Source organism: Bradysia coprophila, unplaced genomic scaffold (assembly GCF_014529535.1).
Source record: "Bradysia coprophila strain Holo2 unplaced genomic scaffold, BU_Bcop_v1 contig_439, whole genome shotgun sequence".
In the NCBI taxonomy this organism is placed as follows: domain Eukaryota; kingdom Metazoa; phylum Arthropoda; class Insecta; order Diptera; family Sciaridae; genus Bradysia; species Bradysia coprophila.
Window position 1 is genome coordinate 607,634 of NW_023503692.1, and position 23,107 is coordinate 630,740.

The 23,107-nt window shown below is 37.9% G+C and overlaps 2 protein-coding genes and 1 long non-coding RNA gene across 3 annotated transcripts; 1 reads left to right on the forward strand and 2 right to left on the reverse strand.

Moving 5' to 3' along the window:
* Window positions 1-815: 815 nt before the first annotated feature.
* Window positions 816-2,101, reverse strand: LOC119082459. The gene is made up of 3 exons (XR_005088643.1): window positions 1,961-2,101; window positions 927-1,107; window positions 816-863 (listed from the first exon to the last, which is right to left on the reverse strand). It is a non-coding gene; the product is annotated as an uncharacterized LOC119082459 (long non-coding RNA).
* Window positions 2,102-9,503: 7,402 nt separating this feature from the next.
* LOC119082462 lies at window positions 9,504-10,717 on the reverse strand. Its single transcript, XM_037191980.1, has 3 exons — window positions 10,650-10,717; window positions 10,001-10,588; window positions 9,504-9,938 (listed from the first exon to the last, which is right to left on the reverse strand). Exons 1-3 carry the CDS (start codon window positions 10,708-10,710, stop codon window positions 9,571-9,573), a joined length of 1,017 nt encoding a protein of 338 aa, XP_037047875.1. The 5' UTR covers window positions 10,711-10,717; the 3' UTR covers window positions 9,504-9,570.
* A 4,544-nt stretch (window positions 10,718-15,261) lies between these two features.
* On the forward strand, window positions 15,262-16,341 carry LOC119082463 (snaclec subunit A-like). Its single transcript, XM_037191981.1, has 3 exons — window positions 15,262-15,330; window positions 15,396-15,962; window positions 16,083-16,341. The coding sequence occupies exons 1-3, from the start codon at window positions 15,270-15,272 to the stop codon at window positions 16,259-16,261; spliced, it is 807 nt and encodes a 268-aa protein (XP_037047876.1). The 5' UTR covers window positions 15,262-15,269; the 3' UTR covers window positions 16,262-16,341.
* Window positions 16,342-23,107: the final 6,766 nt, after the last annotated feature.

Consider the following 23,107-nt stretch of genomic DNA (forward strand, 5'->3'; position numbering starts at 1 on the left):
TTGAATTTATTCTATAATTTATCAGTTACGGGTGTGGGAAAAATATTACAGATTTTATTTAGGGAATGTTAAATTGGATTGATAAAGTGAAGATTTTGAAACTAAGAAATGTTTTTACTGTATTTGATACAATAGAATTAATTTTTTTTTGATTTTACTTTTCTATTGTATTAATCTATTTCACACTATTTTGCGACCGTGAATTCGATGTAACGACAAATTATATAGGAACATTTTGATACAATGGGTCGTGTAACTAAGTTTGATTAATAGAACCTTTTATCAGGCACTTTTGTCTGATGCGTGGGTGAAAATTTTCTCACGATATCCTGACAGCTAATTTGTTAAAATGCTAAAGTAACATAAAGCTCTTTAAGATTCTATTGTATACTACCAAACGAATCTTTTGTATGGCTGACCATTGTGTTTAGTGTGGGAGAAAACTTTCTCACGATATAGTGACATAAAAACTGATAAAATGTGCGAATATATTAGGTCATAATAGTTCTATTGTCTATTCGTCAACTCTTTTTGACAGATTTAGTGACCTATATTTTACCCTCGTCAACCCTTTTTTGACAGGTCTATTGTACCCTCGTCAAATTTTGACAGGTGTTTTTTTTTAGTTTGACAGTTAGTGTCAGAAACAGGCTATATATTCGTCTCACGCTAGGTTTCAGATTGAGATCCAACACTAAAACTCGGAAATTCACCTTATCACCGGGCTTGTACATGGCTTTATCAGTTTGGATGAAAACGTCTTCAACTTTCTCTTGAAAATAAATTCTCGATTCGTTTGTGAATTTAATTCCACTCACACCTTCAGCGACAAATGAATAATTACCCTGTTGCAGGTCACCAGTCTGTGCCATTGAAATGGTTTATTGAGTTAAGTTGCGAGTAAAATTGAATTAAACTGAACCTACGCTGAACTGCACCATTTTAGTGGTGTATGGTGGAACAGTAACTTCTTTCGAGTCTCTGAAGCCTCGATCATTTTTCACGGTCAATCGAATGGTTCTCGGCTCAATTGCGTCGTGTACCGAAGCTGAGACATGGTACTCAGAATTGGCTCGAATGTATCTTGGTGCAACGATGGTGTAATGACTACGAATGACAATAAAAATCTAAATATACGTCACTTACAAATTGTGATAGTATGCTCCCGTGCTTGTGCTGTACAAAGAAGGGACGAATCGATTTTTTTCTGGATTTTTAAAACACTATGCCCAGGTACTAGTACGACAGGCTAGTATCTGTACCACCAGGGATAACAAGATAACCAACATCACCTTTTTCTTTTGATAAATTTGTCATTCAAGTGACCTGACCCACATATAAGATAAAAGAGTCGTCAAAATATCCAGGTCAGGACAAAGTGGTACGAAGCGTAAGAGTGAGAGTATTTCACAATGGGAAAGTCTCAGAAATAGATCGGCCAATTCAACGTTTGTATATGTTGGAATCATCTATCGAAGATGCAGGAGAAATGATGAATCATTTGAAACAAAAATTACGAGAAGAGACATTAGACATCGATACAGAGCCATTGGGAAATGACATTACCGATGAAGTGGAATTACAACAGTCACCAGCCGAAGCAGTAAACGAAATCAATGAAATTACACCCGACAACGATGTTGAGGTCTTGAGCGTGGTAAGTGATGGAGAGATTTCAGACAAGGACGTTTCAAAGGAAGAAGAGGTGCGAGTTACCAGAAGTGGACGAAAAGTAATGAAACCGAGACGATTTCAATGATGTATTTGATAATTAAGAATTCAATTATCAAAGGCGGGAGTGTGTTATGAATATCGAAGACGGCGGGGAGAAAACGACTATTGTAAGAAATCGTCATTCGAATAAAGTAATTCGAGCAAACCAGATCATCAGAGATTTATTTACAACAATAGTGGTAAATGTACAAAAATAATCAGTCCCAAAATTAAACAAAGTACGAACCCTTCATCATAACTGCACTTAACAAAACATGCTGATAGCACTAATATACACAATTTGCGCAACATATTCTGTTGCTTCACACAAACACTTGTTGCTTATAATTTTAATTTGGATGGTGCTATAAGATGATCACTTAACTCAACAACGATCACCACTCGAATAAATTGTAAACGATGCAACCCAAAATATATGTAGACCCACGTGCTCATACACTTGACCCTTAGGCGATGAACGACAGTTGCCGGATTTGTGGTTCGTAATAGTATTAGTAAAGCCGAGACTGTTATAAACTCTACAACTTTAGATATCGTCCAGTTCTCCCTAGTGCGTGTGTTTAACATAGTTAAAGTAAAATTATTATGAAATGTGTACACCTTAGAAATTACGCATAGCGCAATTACTAAGCCTCGTACGACGTTCCTTTCCACTGTAACATAAATTTCAAATTGACCTAAAGTTTTAATTTATTGAGTATAAATACACATAGGGCCTACTAGCGGTCCAAGGACACAAATATAAACAACATTTCATTATTGTCAACAACATTCTATTCGGTGTTCGACTACCGTTTATGTAAGACAAAAATTAGCAAAATCAGAAGAAATTTACTCGAGTTATGCGCAAAAGACACTAAGGGCCGAGTAGCCTTTTACATGTAGGGCCCTAACTCACGGTCCATTCAACCGATTTTAATAAGATTTTTTTTCCTGGGTTAGTATCGACATACTACTCGGCCGTACAGTGAACGTGGAGTATTTTGTCAATATCTCGAGTATATTTAACTGAATTTCATGAATTTTTTGTTGCCGGCGGCCATATTGGATTTTAATAAAATTGAAATATCTAGGGGGAAATGGTACTTAGAGAGTGTTTGTTAACAGAGAAGTAATTGGTTATGTGTGTGGCGCTTCAGGCATCCCATATGTGGACATCTATAATATATAATTAATACTGCTATATTTAGCTATATACAGGCATATATAGCTCTTTTCAGCTATATAATAGCATATTTATCTGTGAAGTCATCATTTACAGTAAAATTAAGGTAAATATGGCGCAATATAGCGGTTCATAAAGGAATTTATTAAATTTGACTTCGTACGGGGCTGTCGACATTGCCTCCGGCAATTTCTTTATGTACGATAACAAGGCAAGGAATGGGTAATGCAAGTCTTTTTAGGGCTTATGGCTTTTCAGCAGAGAAGATAATGAAGTGAGAGAGATAATGAGTCTCTCGACAACCACAATAGGTTTCCCCTTACGTAGGGAGTCCAATTCGACGTGCTACAAACGTATGCGTAAACTTATAATACCACAGTACTTCGTACGGGAGTAAACAAATTTTTTTAATGAAGAACAAATTCTTTTGCGACGATGTTTTAGACTCGTATTAAGTACTGTGGTCTCATAGGTTGTCACAACGTTTGCAACACGTAGATTTTGACTCTCTAAGTAAGGTTGTTGTAAGGCCTATTGTGGTTATGGTAGGATGCCGAATTAGAGTAAAAGGATTTTGAACGATCTCATATGGGTCCTGACTGTGTCTACTGGACGTAGTTTGCAGTCTTTTTCATTTTACGCTTTCGGAATTATTGAGGTGTTTGTTGCCACCTTTCCTTTAGTGGGATTATTGGGAGGTGGAATGTGTTGGAATTATGGTTCTATTCCAGTCCGGAATATACAATGAAACGACCAGTTTGTCGTTTCGAAATAGACTAACTTTATTTAGATAAACACACCGTATTTATATGCTTTACAGACTTAACTAAGGTTACTATGTCGTTCTTGTTTAGTTGGACTACTAAGTCTAATCACTTCATAGAGTTATTCGATTGTAACTTCCCATATTTGAGTTTTGGACGCATTAGGGTCACAATAGACAATAGACATATCGGCTGTCGTCGCAGCATCTCTACAGACTCCTCTCCTTTTTTAACACTTTCCCGCAGCTGCTCTCGCTTGGTTCATAAATTCATATGTTGAACAAAAGGCTCTTCGATGTAATCTCTCGTTTCTAAGTCGTTCTATAAGCGTTTTCGTCACAATGTCATTTTGGACTGATAAACGAAGTGTGAGACAAAAAAATGTTGATTACAGATGACATAATGCAATAATAGGTCTTCCTTCGTCCGTATTTCTTAAAAACTGACCGTTAAAGCCGCATTATCTTTTCATAATTTTTTTTTGCAGAGTGTGGCTGCACAGTCTAATTCCACAGAAAAAAAAACCGTCAAGAGAACTTTCGACCTTTACAGTACCAGATAAGTATAAAATAAAAATTCAGATTTAAATTAAGAAATGATTATCACTGTTTCAAATTAGCGGTTTTAGACGATTAACTTAGCTGTTATATACAATGTGCTACAAGAGGACTGTAATAAATGAAACAGCAGCCAAAGGTTAAAATTAGTTAGGGGTCGTTAGGGGTAACATTAGAACACAATTTAATAAATTTGGATATCAAAGTAATAGTTATTTATCTACCACTGTAGGTATGCCACTGTAGGTCGACAAGACGTCATGTGCGAAAAAATACCGGCATACGTCTTGTCGACCTGGGCTCGACAATCGACATCTAGTGCTAGAAAATACCGGCATATCTACCGTTTCTGGCAATTTCTGGCCATAATCACCTTTCCAATGCAAAATATTGACAATATTTCTACCAAACATGTAATACAGGCGCTATGGAACAAGGTGCAGGAACGAGTAGGTCGACAACATGTTATTGCTGGAATCGATAGTAAATGGGTCACTGATAAAATATGGTTTGGGTGATAGGCTTGATTTTTGGTCATTCTCGGGTTATGGGCATCCTAACCTTAACAATTGTGGTTTTTCACATACTTGACATCACAGAGCGGAAAGTACTAAAAATTAAATTATAGTTTCTTCGGCAATTCGTCAGAGTATTGAATTCTGCACAAAAGTCTCCATACAAGTTAATTCGCAGAAAAGACAGGGTGGTCAGTACGATGCCCCGAAATTGTAAAAAATCGATTTTTTCTCATTTTTCCGCAGATTTTAGCATTTATGCCTCAGATATCAATGAAAAAAATATTGTTTCTTCGACTGTTCGTTAGATAATTAAATTTCGAACAGAAGTTCCCTCAAAAGTCACACTGTAGAAAATACAGGGTGGTCAATAAAAAAATTTAAAGATGAAGAAATCAAGTTTTTTGAAGAATTTTCATTATTACTTCATTTTTATTCATTTTCTGAATGCGGATTCAAGCACATAACGGTATCACCACTATGACACTTGCAGTAAATACAACACATATACCGGATGATGCACATTTTCATTTTTTGTGCAGAATTCAATGAGGGATTCTTTTGAATTTCGACTGACCGAAATCGGCACTATTTATTCCGGGACTTTTTTATATATGCCTAGTTAGGCCTTGGTACCTAGGCCCCAAAACCAGTCTCAGATATTTTTGATCATCCATACCTCGTTGGTTGTAAGTGGCCAAAAGTCGAAAAATGAGGTCTCGTAATCCGGATTTCAGTTCCGTATGGTGGTAAGGACAGGGTCGTGTATGGGTTCGTTGGAAAGCTGAGGTCAAGTACTCCTGGGGCAAATATTAACTTCAAAAAATTTGATGATTATCGGCCGAAAATATGACTTCCGAAAAATTTCACAGAATCTAGTGAATCTCTGTGAACTTTGTAGAGAGCTGTGACCTCACTTATGCAATTATTTGATTAAATTATGACTTATTATGAATGTTTAGGACCTCAGCTTTACAGCGATACGCATATTTAATAGAGCGAAACACACAGTTTTCATCTGTTACGTAGTCACGTGCCTAACTACTAAATATGGGTATCGATGTATAGCTGAGGTCCTCCACATTCATAATAAGTAATAATTTAATCAAATAATTGCATTAGTGATGTCACAGCACTCATCAAAGTTCACAGAGGTTATATCGATTTTCAGAAATTTTCTGGAAGTCATATTTTCGGTCGTTTATCATCAAATTTTATGAAGTTAGTGTTTGCCCCAGGAGTACTTGACCTCAGCTTTCCAACGAACCCATACATGCCCGTGTCCTCGCCACCTTACGAAAATGAAATCCGAACTACGAAACCCCATTTTTCAACTTTTGGCCACTTACAACCAGCCAGGTATGGAAGATCAAAAATATCTGAGACTGGTTTTGGGGCCTAGACACCAAGGTCTAACCAGGCATATATAAACAAGTCCCGGAATAAATAGAGCCGATTTCGGTCAGTCGAAATTCAAAAGAATCGCTCAATACTCTGACGAATTGCCGAAGAAACTATAATGTAATTTTTAGTACTTTCCGTTCTGTGATGTCAAGTATGTGAAAAACCACAATTTTTGAGGTTAGGATGCCCATAACCTGAGAATGACCTATCACCCAAACTATATTTTATCAGTGACCCATTTACCATCGATTCCAGCAATAACATGCTGTCGACCTACTCGTTTCTGCGCCTTGTTCCATAGCGCCTGTATTAATAAATGAGTTGGCCAAAAATAATTGCACTCAAGTGTTCAAATTGTAACTATATATCCGAATTCTGTATACTCAAACCAATGACAACACTTTCCTTTTGGTGTTGTAGATGTCATTATAAGAACAAGTTGACAGTGAATTCATCATCCCAGTGAAATTGTAACACACAAAATCGATTGTTATAAGTGTAAATTATCTCATTCAATCAAAGTGATAAAAAATCAAACATTAGTTTCATTTGAGTGTCATCGTTGCAAAGCAACTATAGTTCATTATACGTGGAAGACAAATTCAACCAATTCAACAAGCTAAATCTGAACTTGACTGGCAATATCATGGCGATATTCATTTTGTAAGTCCTTTTCCATTTCCTAAAATTTTATTGAATCACATGAAATTGAATTGATATTTTCCTAAATCTTGAAAGAAATTTCGATTTTATTGCATCCAATTACATACAACTGTTTAAAGCAGTTAAATCAATATATCTTATACAACTCGTTATTGAGTGAATTAGTGGAAACAAGTAAAACTTGTTTGTGTTTCTTTGTGTATCATTGAAAAAAAGGAAAGAATTTTATCAAGATGAGCGTCAACGAAGATGCTTTCAACGATGAAGTCAGTGAATTCCATGAAGCTCCAGACGAGCTTCCAATCACCTTCTTAATAAAATTCATTAGTAAGTTCGATTTCACGGTGCCAACCATCTCCAGTGCTTTGAGAATTCGAGATATTAAAACTCTTAATGACGCAATTACTATTGCAAAAGCAGAAGAACAGATTCAGAAAATGGTTACGAATACGAAAAATTCTAAACAAGACAAATCGGGTAAAGTTTGCAATTATTGCAAGAAACCGGGTCATATGTCGGCGAATGTTGAAAACGTCAATACAATAGCTCGAAATCTATTAAGTCTGTGCAGTATCTTGAAGGTAAACCCGTTGATCCGAAGTGAAAATTAAATTACAATAGAAATTACAGCATGATTGTCCAGCTCAGCAACGCAAAATAAACTGATCCTTTTTTCTCAGTCTAGGGCTGATCTTGAGGTGCAATTTACGATGAAAATGTGATGAAAATGTTCACAACGAGTTCAAATCAGATGTAATGCTGTAATGCAACTAGAAGAATAATTCAATTCAAGGTATTATTGCAAAGGAAAAATGTAAAAATCATTCAATGTTTGAAGGTCGGTTAACCGGTAAATGAAAAAAAAAAATCCCGGTTTTTAATTTCCCGGTTACATTCCCTAAACGTGACTTATATGAACGTGAATGAAGAAAACAGAAACTTTTTGAACAATGATATGAATCTAAACCAAAATTTAACAATCAATGATCTTAAAGAAGACGATGAAGATGAAGAAAAAGAACATTGGGTCCCCTTACCATACATAGGAAATATCTCGAATAAAGTAGGAGGGTTCCTAAGAAACAAATTGAAATGGGAAGTGACATTTACACCTGGTATCAAAATTCAAAATATGCTAAATGGTATAAAAGACAAAGAGGTCAACGAACGTGCTGGCATATACAACATACCATGTAATTCATGCAACCAAAATTACATTGGAGAATCAAAGAGAGTCACAAAAAGACTAGAAGACCACGAAGGCAATGTTAGAAGACGTGTTAGAAGACAATAAATCGGCCGTAGCAAGATACATCATACGGAACAAAGGACATATGATCAGTTGGAATAATTCGAAATTAATCATGAGAGAAAATAATCACCATCTACGGAAAATAAAAGAAGGTTTGACGATTCAACAACATCCTGGTCAATTGATGAATATAGATGAAGGTCTAGTTTTGAGCAACGCTTGGAAACCGATAATACCAAAAATATCAGAATTTAAACAAAAACCAATACAAATATTACAATGAACAAAGTAACACGCACACATACAAATAAAACAAGCACAAACATAGCAAACGATACAAATTAAATTCCCTGAAGAAGATTACTGTTTGTAATTGTAAGCTTGGAAATTAAAATTTCTAAAATAAAAACCACCCGGGTAAAAGTCGGACTCATGAGACCACGAAAAAAGTATTCTCAACGGTCTCATTTCGGTCTGAAAATGGTTGGTAGTCTCAATGCAGTCTCAAATTTTTTTTTTGTGTGATGAAACTTTTGGATGAACAAATTGTCATTTTCGAGATCTATTGAGTCCGAATGAGAAGTCTCTTTTCGAGTATTTTTTGATGGAATTGTCGAGACTAAGTGAACAGTCTCACAGTGGATAAGTTTAGAGACCGCATGAGATCGAATGAGAAGTCTCTTTTCTGGTATTCTTTGACGGAATTGTCGAGGCTAAGTGAGCAGTCTCAACGTGGAAAAATTTCAGATCGCATGAGATCGAACGAGTAGTCTCTTTTCGAGTATTTTATTCGATTGCTGAGACCGACTGAGTGGTCTCATTTGACGAAAATATTTTCTTAAACTTTTGAGGCTGGTAGAGTGGTCTCATTTGACGAAAATATTTTTTTCGACTTTTAAGGTTGGTTGAGTGGTCCAATTTGAAGAAAATATTTACTTCGACTTTTGAGGTTGGTTGAGTGGTCTCATTTGAAGAAAACGTTTTCTTCGATTTTTGAGGTTTGTTTGTTTGTTTGTTTATTTCGATCAATACACAGGCACTGCCCTAATTACATATTAATCGTTTATCATTTTGTACAAATCGTCATTAAGTTATTGAATTCAATAGAAAATTAAGAATAAAAAATGAAAATAAAATGAAAAAAGAAGAAAAAAAAATTACATAATCGAGCCAGTTACAAGCGCTAAACTTCATAAAGAGATTTTACTCGGCTTTTAAACACAAAGAAATTAAGTTCCAACACGTCAACCGAAGAAAAATATTCGTTGTGGTTATTCTGAAGTCTGTACATAGTACATAGTTGGCTCGAAGGGTATTTTTACGGGACTAAAAATTAACAACCAAAGGCTCAATGAAAGCAAACAAATCAATCAACGAAGTTCGACGTTCTTAATTATTAGTGGTTTTCATATTCATCAGGGTTTAACACGTTGAACCACTTTTTTAGGTATATTTATTGATGTAAATTCAATCAGTAAACCATTGTTTTAACAGGAATTACCGTTGATACAAAATTCTAATTCGTTCTCATCCAAATTCGTACAGCTGCGTTTCGAGGGCGAACTTCACCTCCGGACACCGTAAACATTAGTCCCCAATGCGATGCGGCACCTGTGGCGCCAGCTGAAAGAATTGGAGTGGAACCACCAGCCGCCGGAACTGCAACTGACGAAATAGCAGTGCCCGTTACAATCCGTCCTTGGACCATTGTGAGCCGTGGACATTGCTCTGCCTGTATTGTTCCATATGCTAATGAACCTGCTCCTTCGGCTCGGAAAAACAGTCCCGCGTATTGTTCAGTGATATCGGTCCATTCGACTGTCCACCAGAGTCTGCCCGGTTCGGGTTGATCGGGCAGCTGAGTGTAAATAAAACCAATCGGAACTGAAAAGATAGTCATTAGCATAGGTTGGAGGGACCATTTCGTAATAAATGTGGAAATTTACTCGGATTATCGTGCACATATTTCAATTCGGTGTTCGCATTATTCAGTTTTGTAGTCAGATCCGACAACTGATCGGTGAAACTGTATACGTGGTCCTCCTTATTCCTCCTTGCATTTAAAATAGCCTTTTGCAAGTACTCAACGGGCCAAGTTTGCATTTTCTGACAAAAGAAATGCCCACCGTCAGTGCAAGCAACATTCGACCATTCCAGATCGGAAATGCCGAATGGGCGAGACCATTCTGCTTGCATCATAACGCAAGATTTTTCAGGTTCAACCAGTGGAAAACCGGCTGCCCAATTGGTAAAGCGATAAACAGCTGTGCCGTCATTCCAATCGTATTCAGTTTCACTGTCTGATCGTCGCTGGGCGCCAATCCAAATGTTGGATGGTTCGGTTGTGTTGAATGCTAATTCTGTTAGAAATTTCTGTTCAGCCGCAGATTTTATTGTAACCAAAGTTCCGTTATGTTGGTTGCAGATTCGTTCGGCGTCATCACGATCAGCGAAACTCGTGAACATTTTGACACACTTCTCATCCTCGAATGGAAACCAATCGGCATCAAGACATACATCGTTAGCGTGGAGTCCTTTAATATTGGGGTTAGTTATGGAGAGAGAAATTTTTCCAAAATATCCTGGCACACTCACCACAAACGATTGAAGTTGCTGTGATGCAAATTAAGACCAAGTACAAAACGGATTTTGCCATCTTTTGAGCACTGCAGTAAAAATGGGACCTCGCAGACTTGGACATTCAAATTTATACGTTTGGCGCAATCTTGATTTTTCGCTGACACGTACATATGCTATTGCTACAAAAAAAAAAAAAAGATTGCGCAAATTAATAGTAAATTTGCGTGTTCAGATGAGACTGATAAATTTCGAAATGCGTAATTATGCACAAGCATTACACAGATTGACGATAAGGTAAAACGATTTGAATTTTCTTTCTTCCATCATCACTTGACACACATTCATTTGCACAGAACATTTCGATTAATTGACTTTTATAATTTCATGTTATGCAATCAAGATAAACCTTTTTTCGGTCAACAAAACTTTGTGGGGGGTATCTTAACAAATGGAAAAAATATCTTAGCATTGAATAGGTCACAGGTCAACATGAATGTCACCTTAAACCTAAGGTGAGGTAATGCTAATAACGATTAACGATCTATTAGTAGGGAGGGTATTCCGTTTCTATCATTTGAGTTCAACAAAAAAACGTTTATGGGATAATTTCAAGCAAACACTAATTACAATTTTTTAAGGCAGCGGATCAACAAGCTTTTTTTAACAAACAAAATTTTGAACGCCAATATAAAACAAGAGGAGATTGACGCGGCAGGCGCGTTAGCAATAGACTCGCACGTTCCTAAACTACAATTTTCGTAATATTTCTACACATTTCGTATAGTTGAGTGTAATTTCTATTACAATCACAGTAGTCCTTATTACATATATTCAATTTATGAAGAGTATGAAGAGTAACTACTTACTATTGATAGTCAACTGTCAAATGCCGAACAACGTAGGCGCTAACGGATCATACATTTTAATCAGTCAAGTCGTGACGCTCGTCTAGTTAACATCTCCGCTAAAACATTCTCTCTCAACTATCAACTATTGACCTGATAGTAAAAGCGAGAGCTTTTGCTACGGCAGACAGGTTGACACAGAATGAGCTATGGACCTCAAACTTCCATTCCGGGCACGGAATGATTGCGAGTCTGATATCAGACCCAATCTTCAGTATGCCGAGGGATCGGATGAAGGCTGAGCTCAACTTCGTCATTAACTTCAAGGTTGCCTTCCTGGAAAGGCGAGAATGGCTAGACAGCTAGCCAAATTGTCTCCCAGAAGGTAAACTTGTGAGGATGGATCAAAGACCAATGAAGGCTCAGGAGCTGGAGTATATGCTATCGAGAGTGAAGAAGGCACCTGGTATAGTCTGGGAAGGCTCGCCAGTGTGTTTGAGGCAGAAACTTTCGCTGCACTGTTGGGAGTCATCGAAGGACTACCGAAGGGCTCCAGCGGCCTAGAGCTGTACGTAAATAGTAATTCTATGATTAAGACACTGGTGTCGCCTATCATTACCTCCAAACTGGTAAAGGAGTGTAACGATTGCCTTCACGAAATGGGTCTGAGAAATCAGATAACACTAGTGTGGGTACCGGGACATTCTGGAGTGGAATTATGTGGTTAATCCGTCTGAAGTGTTAGCATTAGGACCTGCCATACTTGACCGGGTCCTGGTGAAAACAGGACGATTCGCGTGATTTATATGTTGATAGGGAAAAGGAAACAAAGGATCATAGTATCTGTGTTTCATGATTGGGTCTTCCCGATCTTCTCAAACTGATAAATCTAAATCAATAGTTGAGAAAGAGTGTTTTAGTGAAGATGCTAACTATCAATAGTTGATAGTTGATGGAGAATCGGGAGAAATTTTTAGCTGAGATGTTGACTGGACGAGCGTCATAAATTGACTGAATAAAATGTATGATCTAGCGGATCTAGCTACTAGATTGTTCGACATTTGATAGTCAACTATTGAATGTTAACTATCACACCATTATGTGATTTCGCAATATTTCCATACATTTTTGCGTAATTGCATTTATTACAGAAATTTACAGCAACACTAGTCTATACGCAGTCCTCGTCCGATGAGACTCAAGTGATAATTGTAGATGGGAAGAGTGAGTTAGATCGGGATTAAGAGTTTGGATAGTTTGAATGTGTCGTTTCAATCGTCCAATCATATTTTTTTCTAAAGTTACGCCACACGGACGGATGGTCGGACGGACGGACATGGCTCAATCGTCTTATCTTAGCATACTGATAATAATTGCCCACTACGATATACGCCGTTTTCGATTATTTCACTTACTTACACGATCCTAAAATCCAAAAGACTCTCACGATTTACTTCGTATCGTGCGAGTCTATCAGTGATACAATGTAAACATTTCATTTCTTCGGCAACTTAACATTATTTTCAACGGTGATTCTATATAAAATATAAAAGCCACTAAAAAACACATATATGTGTAATCACCACCGAAAATCTAACCTTCGCGAAAATTTTTAACGTTACTACAAGATGAGCCGAATACGATTTGTTCTTCTATTGCTAAACGTCGCTTCTTTTTTTAGGAGAATGGACTTTAGTAACTAAGGGTAAAATCTAATACAATTTAGTGTTTTTCTTCATAAAAAAAACTGCTGTCACTGAATTATTTTTTCATGAACAAACTTCACTGCTGTGACATTTCATGGGAATGAATCAATGTGAAGTTGTTACACAAAAAATAGTCCAGTGAGATTGAAGTACTATAAAACAAGGCATCAGAACAGTCGGAGCGTTTGCTGCGATTTAGCCCCGTACAACCCGTAATCCTATTTCGTCCGCAACCATAATACGTCCGTAGCCCTAATAAGCCCGGAACCCTAATACGTCTACAACCCTCTAATGCGCCTGTAACCAAAATGCAAGTCAAGTTGGGCATTGTCAAATTTACTGAAACTGTTCATTTTTAAAATTGCGCATAGCGCAATTACGAAAGCCCGTACGAAGTACCTTTCAAATAAAACCAACAATTTACGACATTACTTTAGAAACCCAAAATTTTTTGCCAACTTTCCATTGGGTATTCAATTACCTCTCAAATGAAACAAAAACTAGCAAAATCGGTTGAGATTTACTCGATTTATGTGTAATAAGCACTTAGGGCCGAGTAGCGGCCTTAGTGCAAGGGCCCTAATTTGAAACTTTTTTCATCACGTTCTTTTCGGTATTCAATTACCTTCCATAAAAAACTAAAACTAGCAAAATCGGATGAGATTTACTTTGAGCCCTCCCAACAAGCCTACGTTGCATCTTACCCAAAAACAATGTTCAGCAACTTTGTTCTACTCGTCAATACCTTTCATTTGATATATCACAAGCAGCTATTGCGTGCGTATTTCGGTATATATCGTCGAAAGACTGAAAAACACCTATAGGGCCCTAGCTCTGGAGGGGCCGACCCTACCATGCCCATGCCCATTTTCGAACTTGACCTTACTTTTGTCGATACCAATCGGGGAAAAAAAATTTTGAAAAAAGGTTGTGATTTACTCAAGCTAGAGGGGTCACGGACGGACGGACGTACGGACATTTTTTTTATTGCGAATTCGTCATCTATGAACATAACCAAATGCTTTGCCCTTACTGTCTGCTTCCAATTCGACGTGTTACAAACGGCATATTAATCTTATAAGCCCCCAGTACTTCGTACGGGGCTAAAAATGTGGCGCCTCTACAGGCCAACCGACTAGGCGAATTCGTATACATAAAGCTTGTACGAACGTAGTAACGTCGTTACTACATTCGTCCAACAACTAAACTTTTGGGTGGATAGAGCGTGAAACCTTGTACAACCAATCCGTTTCCGAACGTTAAAAATGTTTATAGCAGAGACGAGACAGATGGAGACTCTAAAGTTCAAATTTTTTGGTACATCACCTTAAGCCTAAGGGATGTGTCGCTTTTGTCGAACCATCTCTCACCGTAAAAATAGTGTACGTACCATGAATGACCCCTATAATTAAACGGGATTTGATAAATTATGATCGGATGTGAAATGACCTGAATCTTAAGAGATTCAAAGCCAAAGTGACATAGACCTCCACTTCTATTGATAAAAAAGATTTATGGATGTCCCCTTGATAATAACCAAGGGTAGGCTAAGTTCGAGCATGTCGAAAATCGATCGGGTTGGTTGAGAGACATATTCGAAAAAAGGTAGGACTGGTCGAGGTTTTCGGGAAAACTTTAGGCGCCTTCCCGAAAATTTTCTACCCGAAAGTAACCTTTTTTCGAACTGAGCACCGTAGGAATATCGCATCTCAGGTTCATTCCGATTAAGCATCATATTTAGCATAAAAGTTATTCATCACTGAAGTGACCATCTGCTTCGAAGACTTCGCATTCAGTTCAATGTGGGCCAATTGACAGTGAAGTGAAATTTTACCGCCTGTCTTTATCGTGCATCTAATCTTGCTTTCCAATTTTGGAGAACAAATTAAATTTTGCTTAAATTTATCAGTTTCATCTGTTACATGGACAAAGTTGTTTTTGATTCGGTTTTTAGTTGTAGGTACATCGGACAATCAGTAATGGTATAATCAGTAATGTGCTAGCAAAATATCAAGATTGCGCAAAACGTATAAATTTAAATGTTCAACTCTGCGGTATCACATTTTTACTGCAGCGGTCGGAAAATGGCGAATATCGTTTTGTGTTTGGCTATAATTTGCATCATAGCTACTTCAATCGTTCGTGGTGAGTGTGTCAGGATATTTTAGAAAACATTTCTCTCTCCATAACCAACCTTATCAATACCAAAGGGTTTGATGTTAGTGATCTCTGTGGTGACGATTGGGTTCCATTTGAAGATGAGAAGTGTGTGAGAGTGTTCCCGATCTTCGCGAATCGTATTGACGCTGAAAGACGATGTAATGACGAAGACGGAACATTGGTCATCATTAAGACGGCCACTGAGCAAATGTTTATAAGAGAATTAGTGCTGAACGCGACAACGAACGTTTGGATTGGGGCGGAAAGACGGCCGGGTAGTGAGACTGAGTATATTTGGAATGATGGTTCTGCTGTTCATCGCTTCACCTATTGGCAACCCGGATCTCCGATTATAGGCGATAGACGCGATTGTGTTATTATGCGACGAGACATTCCAACTCTCAGTTTTCAATGGACTAATATTGCGTGCTCTACTTCTTCCGGGTTCATTTGCGAGAAAAAGCAAATTTGGCCATTCGAGTATCTACAAGAAGCGATTCTAGATGCGAGGAGAACGAAAGAACACAGTGTACTGAGCTTCATCGATCAATTGGCTGATTTGACCACAAAACTGAATCGCACGAACACCGAACTGAAACATTTACAGGATAATCCGGGTAAGATAACTGACTATCTCAAATTTCTCTTTTTTATTATTGTCACCTCAATAACTTCATGATAACATGACTAGCGATGGACGTGTACTTCAAAGTTCTGCTAACTATATTTTTCCTCAGTTCCGCTCGGCTTTGTTTACACTCAATTGCCCGATCAACCAGCACCATGGATACTCTGGTACACAGTGGAATGGACTGAAATCACTACCACATTGGGAGCAGTACCAGAAACCGGAAGTATTCAAGCGGCAGGCAGTCCACTTAATGTGGGTACACGTTTTTGGACGCGGACCAAGTGAGAATTCCGGCATTCACAGGCTCCGAATCTGAGATTCGTTAGTCGAATGAAATAGAAATAAAGTTGCTTTTCAGTCAGAGAGCCATCAAGTTACATTTATTTATGACTACAAGTTTGGGCTATCAGTTTGCAGTGGGATGTGAATAAAATTTAGTCCCCTTTCTTTTGTACTTAAACGCATCCTTTTCTTATTGGGAGAGATCAAGCAACAACGATTTTTAAGTTGCCAGTGCAGACCAATTTTTGACCAGTTCTAGCATGAAACCGAAATTATTTTAAGAATAAATTTGTCCTGAAACTTACTCAGAAAAGTCCCATGAATCATTTAATGCTTAGCTTTAAAAAATCGCCGATGGCTTCTTTTGAAGTAGTTTGAACTACTTGAGTACAAATTCTTTGGTAAAGTACCTATTCTGTTCTCTATTTTCTTGTAAATTTGCGGCCAAATTTTGAATCAACAAGAAATCATAAATAGACAAGGACTCGTGTGAATTACGGCCCTCCATCCGCTCTGTTTGCAAACTTCCCACTCGTGTAAAAGATGCGAATGTGGATCGATTAGATGACTCACTTTGCTACAATATAAAATAGTAGACGTTCTTCAATTTCAATTTGGTTTATTAATACAGAACAAAAAGGATCACTCCTTATACAGTTAACTCACAGATAATTTGAAATCAGCAATTTATACAAAAAATACAAAGAAAACGAGCAGTCAGAACAGTCGGAGCGTTTGCTGCGACTGAGCCCCGTACAAACCCGTACATCCATTGCGCACGTGACCCTAGTTCGTCCATCGCCCTACTCTTACCGTAAGTCTACTGCGGCCGTAAACGTCGGTAAAGTAAAATTCTTATGAAATGTGTACGTCTTACAAATTGCGCATAGCGCAATTACGAAGCCCCGTACGACGTTCCTTTCAAATGTAACACAAACTACACTTCTCACTGATCAGTGACTTTGTAATTATCATTTTCATCGAATTATATTGTTTTTACAAAAATCTAAAATGGCGGCCGACGGCCATTTTGATAGGAGGTGGAATAGTACGGCTGCTTTACATTCGTTAGTATCTTTCAAACAAAAAAAATTCATGAAATTCGGTCAAATTTTACTCGAGATATTAACAAAAAAACCCCCACCTTCACTGTACGGCCGAGTAGCCACATATAAGCTCACTCCAAGAGACCTAGCTCACGCTCCGGTAAACCGAATTTCATAAACTTTTTTTCCCGGATTGGTACGGTCAATACCTATCTAATAAAGCAAAATCTATCTTAATCCGTTCAAATTTGGCCAGCCTACAAGCAAAAACGGCTTGCCGCCCTGTACCTAGTTCACACCATAAACTTTTTTTTCGTCGATCGGTATTGTAAATACCTTTCATTTGACGTATCACTTACAAGTGTAGCCTTTAAATGGCCAGAGATATCTTCGGAAAACGTTAAATCACTTATGGGGCCCCAGCTCGGGAGGGGTCGACCCAAAATCGCCCATCTTCGAACTTAGCCGATCCCTTCCGAAAGAACAGGTGAAGACAGCTAAAGGGTGATCACAAAGTTACGATTTTAAAAGAGAACATTCTGTGTATTAAAAATTTTGTACCACTGAACTTGTTAAATCTTTGTGACGGCTACCTTCATGAGTGTCTTAACATGTCCACTCTGGACCTTGAATTATGTAGCAATGAAGCTACCAACAAGACTTTCGAACTCTCCTTTTGGTCTTGCGATGGTTTTTTGGCAGGTTTGAAACTGCGAATTTGAACCTGCGATTTTTTTTCGCAGGTTCAAACCTACGAATTTTATTTTTCGTAGGTCTTACCTGCGAATTCTTTCAAATGTGTGAACACTTACGAATTTTTTCCGAAGGTTTCAACCTGCGATTTTTCAACCAAACCTCCCAATTTCCATTTTTAACCTGCGATTTTTTAACTTAACCTTCCAACTTCCCTTTTGGTCTTGCGATGGTTTTTTGGCAGATTTGAAGCTGCGAATTTAAACCTGCGAATTTTTTTCCGCAGGTTGAAACCTACGAATTTTATTTTTCGCAGGTTTGAACCTGCGAATTCTTAGAACTTTCATCAGTAGAAAGCATATAAAATGATCGTCACAACGACTGGACTATAATGTAGAATTCGCAGGTTCAAGTTCGCAGGTACTTCACAGACATCGGGAAAGTGGGGTCGTCGTACAAAGTGAATAACTAGCAGAATCGATTTTTCAGCTACTTATAATATAACGGAAACTGTGCCCGGATAAAAAAAAAAGTGAGTTTTGAGACCGTTTTTTTTTGGTGGTCTTACAAAATCCGGATAAAAAAAATCCGGACAAAAAAATCCGGACAGAAAAATCCGGACAATACAAAACCGGATGATAAAAATCCGGAATTTTGTCGGGATTAAATCCGGAATTCCGGATTTTTTTAAATGGAAAAAAATCATGGAAAGTAAGGTTAACATTGTATATGTGAGTACGGTTGAGTGATACTCAATGAGAAAAGTTGAATAGTGGTGAATGGTGAATCAAAAAAAGAGTAATCTTACAAAATGCGGAGACCAAAAATGCGTATTCTTTCCGGATAACTTTAATCCTCACGATGTTGTCGTACATGATATAAATAGAAATTTCTGATTGTTTTTGCCGCATACATTAATCAAGGTATTCTGTTGCGTGTTGACAGTAGGAAAATGGCGCCGCAGGCATAAAAAGGAAAAGGGGGGGTTTAGGGGGCGGCAGCCCCCTGATATAAAACGAAACTTCTGATTATTTTTGTCACATAGATTAACCAAGGTATTCTGTAACGTGTTGACAGTTGGAGAATGATGCCGCAGCCATAAAAAAGAAAAGTAAGAATAGAAAAAAAAAATCTGATGTGGTTGGTAGTTGCGCCGCAGGCCGTGAAATAATTTAAAAAAAAAGAAAAGCGGGGTCGAGGGGCGGCAGGGATTTCCCCCCTTGAAAGTTCGAAATCCGGAAATTACGAAAACTAGATTGATTACCCTAATTAAACTGGATGTTGCAACTTTGTATTTTGAAGCTTCTTGATCAGCGTCGCAGATCCAGAAGTTAATAAAAGATAGTGTCACAAAGCGGCAATAAATATTTAAGGAAAGCGTCACATATTCAGAAGTGAATAAAAGATAGTGTCACTTAGCGACAATAAATTAAGGAATTATCCGGATAAATTATCCGGATTCTGTAAGGGGCTAGAGATGAGTGGGCATAGCAAATTTTTGTGCCCACATGCCCACTATGCCCATCATTTGAGAAAAAAGTGCCCATGGGCACTGGCCCAGCCCACAAACTATGTGTGCACAAATCGTCGAATTGTAAAGTTTTGAACGGTTATTTTTTTTCGCACGTTGTTCTGCTGATATGAACAATGAGTTTCAAAGTGTGGTGATGTAGACGGCATACAATAATAATAACATGATAAATTCAATGTACCAAAAGAACGCTGTACATATCGCACACACTCTTCACTCACTGCTCCCTGTGAAATTTCAGGCGAACTATTAAAAACGATACATTCACGACAGCTAAAATTCGATGAATCGCTGTACTTAACATTTTCAATTCACACAACTTTCTCATATGGAGAATGTTGACAGCTTACCCGCCTCTCCTTCTTTCTTATTTTATACCTGAAATTCCTAACAAATTTAAAATAAAATCAAATAAGGCTTGCCGTAGATAATTAAGGCTTGCCATAGATAAAGCTCGCCAGAAAAGCAAATCTCTTAACAGAGTTAAAAACTCTTCCCTTACCAAGTCTATCATCACGTAGTGTGAACTTTGATAGCTTGGCTTTCGGACAGAGACCTTTATCTATGGTAAGCCTTATTTGATTTTATTTTAAATTTGTTAGGTATTTCAGGTATAAAATAAGAAAGAAGGAGACTCGGGTAAACCCTCAACATTCTTCATATGAGAATGTTGAGTGAATTGAAAATGTTTAGTATTCGTTGAAAATTCATCAATTTTATTGATGATTTTGTTGACAATTTTGAATTGAAGGAAGTACAATGAAAAGTCTTAGTTTGGTGGGCGCCCACGTTTTATGAAAGTGCTCATTCCCTGCCCACCACCCGCGAGTTTTGAAGCCCATAACGCTTATGCCCATGGGTATGAGGCATGAGCTGCGGGCAGCCCGCTTTTGCGATTTTTTAACTTAACCTTCCAACTTCCCTTTTGGTCTTGCGATGGTTTTTTGGCAGATTTGAAGCTGCGAATTTAAACCTGCGAATTTTTTTCCGCAGGTTGAAACCTACGAATTTTATTTTTCGCAGGTTTGAACCTGCGAATTCTTAGAACTTTCATCAGTAGAAAGCATATAAAATGATCGTCACAACGACTGGACTATAATGTAGAATTCGCAGGTTCAAGTTCGCAGGTACTTCACAGACATCGGGAAAGTGGGGTCGTCGTACAAAGTGAATAACTAGCAGAATCGATTTTTCAGCTACTTATAATATAACGGAAACTGTGCCCGGATAAAAAAAAAAGTGAGTTTTGAGACCGTTTTTTTTTGGTGGTCTTACAAAATCCGGATAAAAAAAATCCGGACAAAAAAATCCGGACAGAAAAATCCGGACAATACAAAACCGGATGATAAAAATCCGGAATTTTGTCGGGATTAAATCCGGAATTCCGGATTTTTTTAAATGGAAAAAAATCATGGAAAGTAAGGTTAACATTGTATATGTGAGTACGGTTGAGTGATACTCAATGAGAAAAGTTGAATAGTGGTGAATGGTGAATCAAAAAAAGAGTAATCTTACAAAATGCGGAGACCAAAAATGCGTATTCTTTCCGGATAACTTTAATCCTCACGATGTTGTCGTACATGATATAAATAGAAATTTCTGATTGTTTTTGCCGCATACATTAATCAAGGTATTCTGTTGCGTGTTGACAGTAGGAAAATGGCGCCGCAGGCATAAAAAGGAAAAGGGGGGGTTTAGGGGGCGGCAGCCCCCTGATATAAAACGAAACTTCTGATTATTTTTGTCACATAGATTAACCAAGGTATTCTGTAACGTGTTGACAGTTGGAGAATGATGCCGCAGCCATAAAAAAGAAAAGTAAGAATAGAAAAAAAAAATCTGATGTGGTTGGTAGTTGCGCCGCAGGCCGTGAAATAATTTAAAAAAAAAGAAAAGCGGGGTCGAGGGGCGGCAGGGATTTCCCCCCTTGAAAGTTCGAAATCCGGAAATTACGAAAACTAGATTGATTACCCTAATTAAACTGGATGTTGCAACTTTGTATTTTGAAGCTTCTTGATCAGCGTCGCAGATCCAGAAGTTAATAAAAGATAGTGTCACAAAGCGGCAATAAATATTTAAGGAAAGCGTCACATATTCAGAAGTGAATAAAAGATAGTGTCACTTAGCGACAATAAATTAAGGAATTATCCGGATAAATTATCCGGATTCTGTAAGGGGCTAGAGATGAGTGGGCATAGCAAATTTTTGTGCCCACATGCCCACTATGCCCATCATTTGAGAAAAAAGTGCCCATGGGCACTGGCCCAGCCCACAAACTATGTGTGCACAAATCGTCGAATTGTAAAGTTTTGAACGGTTATTTTTTTTCGCACGTTGTTCTGCTGATATGAACAATGAGTTTCAAAGTGTGGTGATGTAGACGGCATACAATAATAATAACATGATAAATTCAATGTACCAAAAGAACGCTGTACATATCGCACACACTCTTCACTCACTGCTCCCTGTGAAATTTCAGGCGAACTATTAAAAACGATACATTCACGACAGCTAAAATTCGATGAATCGCTGTACTTAACATTTTCAATTCACACAACTTTCTCATATGGAGAATGTTGACAGCTTACCCGCCTCTCCTTCTTTCTTATTTTATACCTGAAATTCCTAACAAATTTAAAATAAAATCAAATAAGGCTTGCCGTAGATAATTAAGGCTTGCCATAGATAAAGCTCGCCAGAAAAGCAAATCTCTTAACAGAGTTAAAAACTCTTCCCTTACCAAGTCTATCATCACGTAGTGTGAACTTTGATAGCTTGGCTTTCGGACAGAGACCTTTATCTATGGTAAGCCTTATTTGATTTTATTTTAAATTTGTTAGGTATTTCAGGTATAAAATAAGAAAGAAGGAGACTCGGGTAAACCCTCAACATTCTTCATATGAGAATGTTGAGTGAATTGAAAATGTTTAGTATTCGTTGAAAATTCATCAATTTTATTGATGATTTTGTTGACAATTTTGAATTGAAGGAAGTACAATGAAAAGTCTTAGTTTGGTGGGCGCCCACGTTTTATGAAAGTGCTCATTCCCTGCCCACCACCCGCGAGTTTTGAAGCCCATAACGCTTATGCCCATGGGTATGAGGCATGAGCTGCGGGCAGCCCGCTTTTGCGGGCGGCCCACTCATCTCTAAAGAGGCTCTGATAAATAATACAAAATCCGGATGATACAAAATCCAGTCAAAGCTAGTAGTAACAATCAATCCGGATTTTGTATCATCCGGATTTTTTTCGTCCGGATTTTTCTGTCCGGATTTTTTTTGTCCGGATTTTTTTTAGCCGGATTCTGTAAGGGAGCCTTTTTTTTGTATGGAGGTGAGACGTCTCTTTTCGAACCTTTCGAGACTGGTTTCTTCTCATATACTGATGAATTGATGATGATGATGATAGCGAAACCGATGAGAAGTCTCGTTTTAAGTGTTTTAATAGACTGTATGAGACTGACTGAGTGGTCTCTTCTCCTGTATTTTACGAGACCGACCGAGTGGTCTCTTCTTCTGTGTTTTACGAGACTGACCGAGTGGTCTCTTCTTCTGCATTTTACGAGACTGACCGAGTGG

What these genes read in the sequence shown, in the direction of transcription:
- LOC119082462 (XM_037191980.1), bottom strand. Translation starts at nt 10,710, where the DNA reads ATGGCAAAATCCGTTTTGTACTTGGTCTTAATTTGCATCACAGCAACT. An exon ending in AGCAACTTCAATCGTTTGTG is followed by an intron (nt 10,589 to 10,649) that starts GTGAGTGTGCCA and finishes CCAATATTAAAG; the next exon opens with GACTCCACGCTAACGATGTA. An exon ending in ATATGTGCACGATAATCCGA is followed by an intron (nt 9,939 to 10,000) that starts GTAAATTTCCAC and finishes CTATCTTTTCAG; the next exon opens with TTCCGATTGGTTTTATTTAC.
- LOC119082463 (XM_037191981.1), top strand. Translation starts at nt 15,270, where the DNA reads ATGGCGAATATCGTTTTGTGTTTGGCTATAATTTGCATCATAGCTACT. An exon ending in AGCTACTTCAATCGTTCGTG is followed by an intron (nt 15,331 to 15,395) that starts GTGAGTGTGTCA and finishes TCAATACCAAAG; the next exon opens with GGTTTGATGTTAGTGATCTC. An exon ending in ACATTTACAGGATAATCCGG is followed by an intron (nt 15,963 to 16,082) that starts GTAAGATAACTG and finishes ATTTTTCCTCAG; the next exon opens with TTCCGCTCGGCTTTGTTTAC.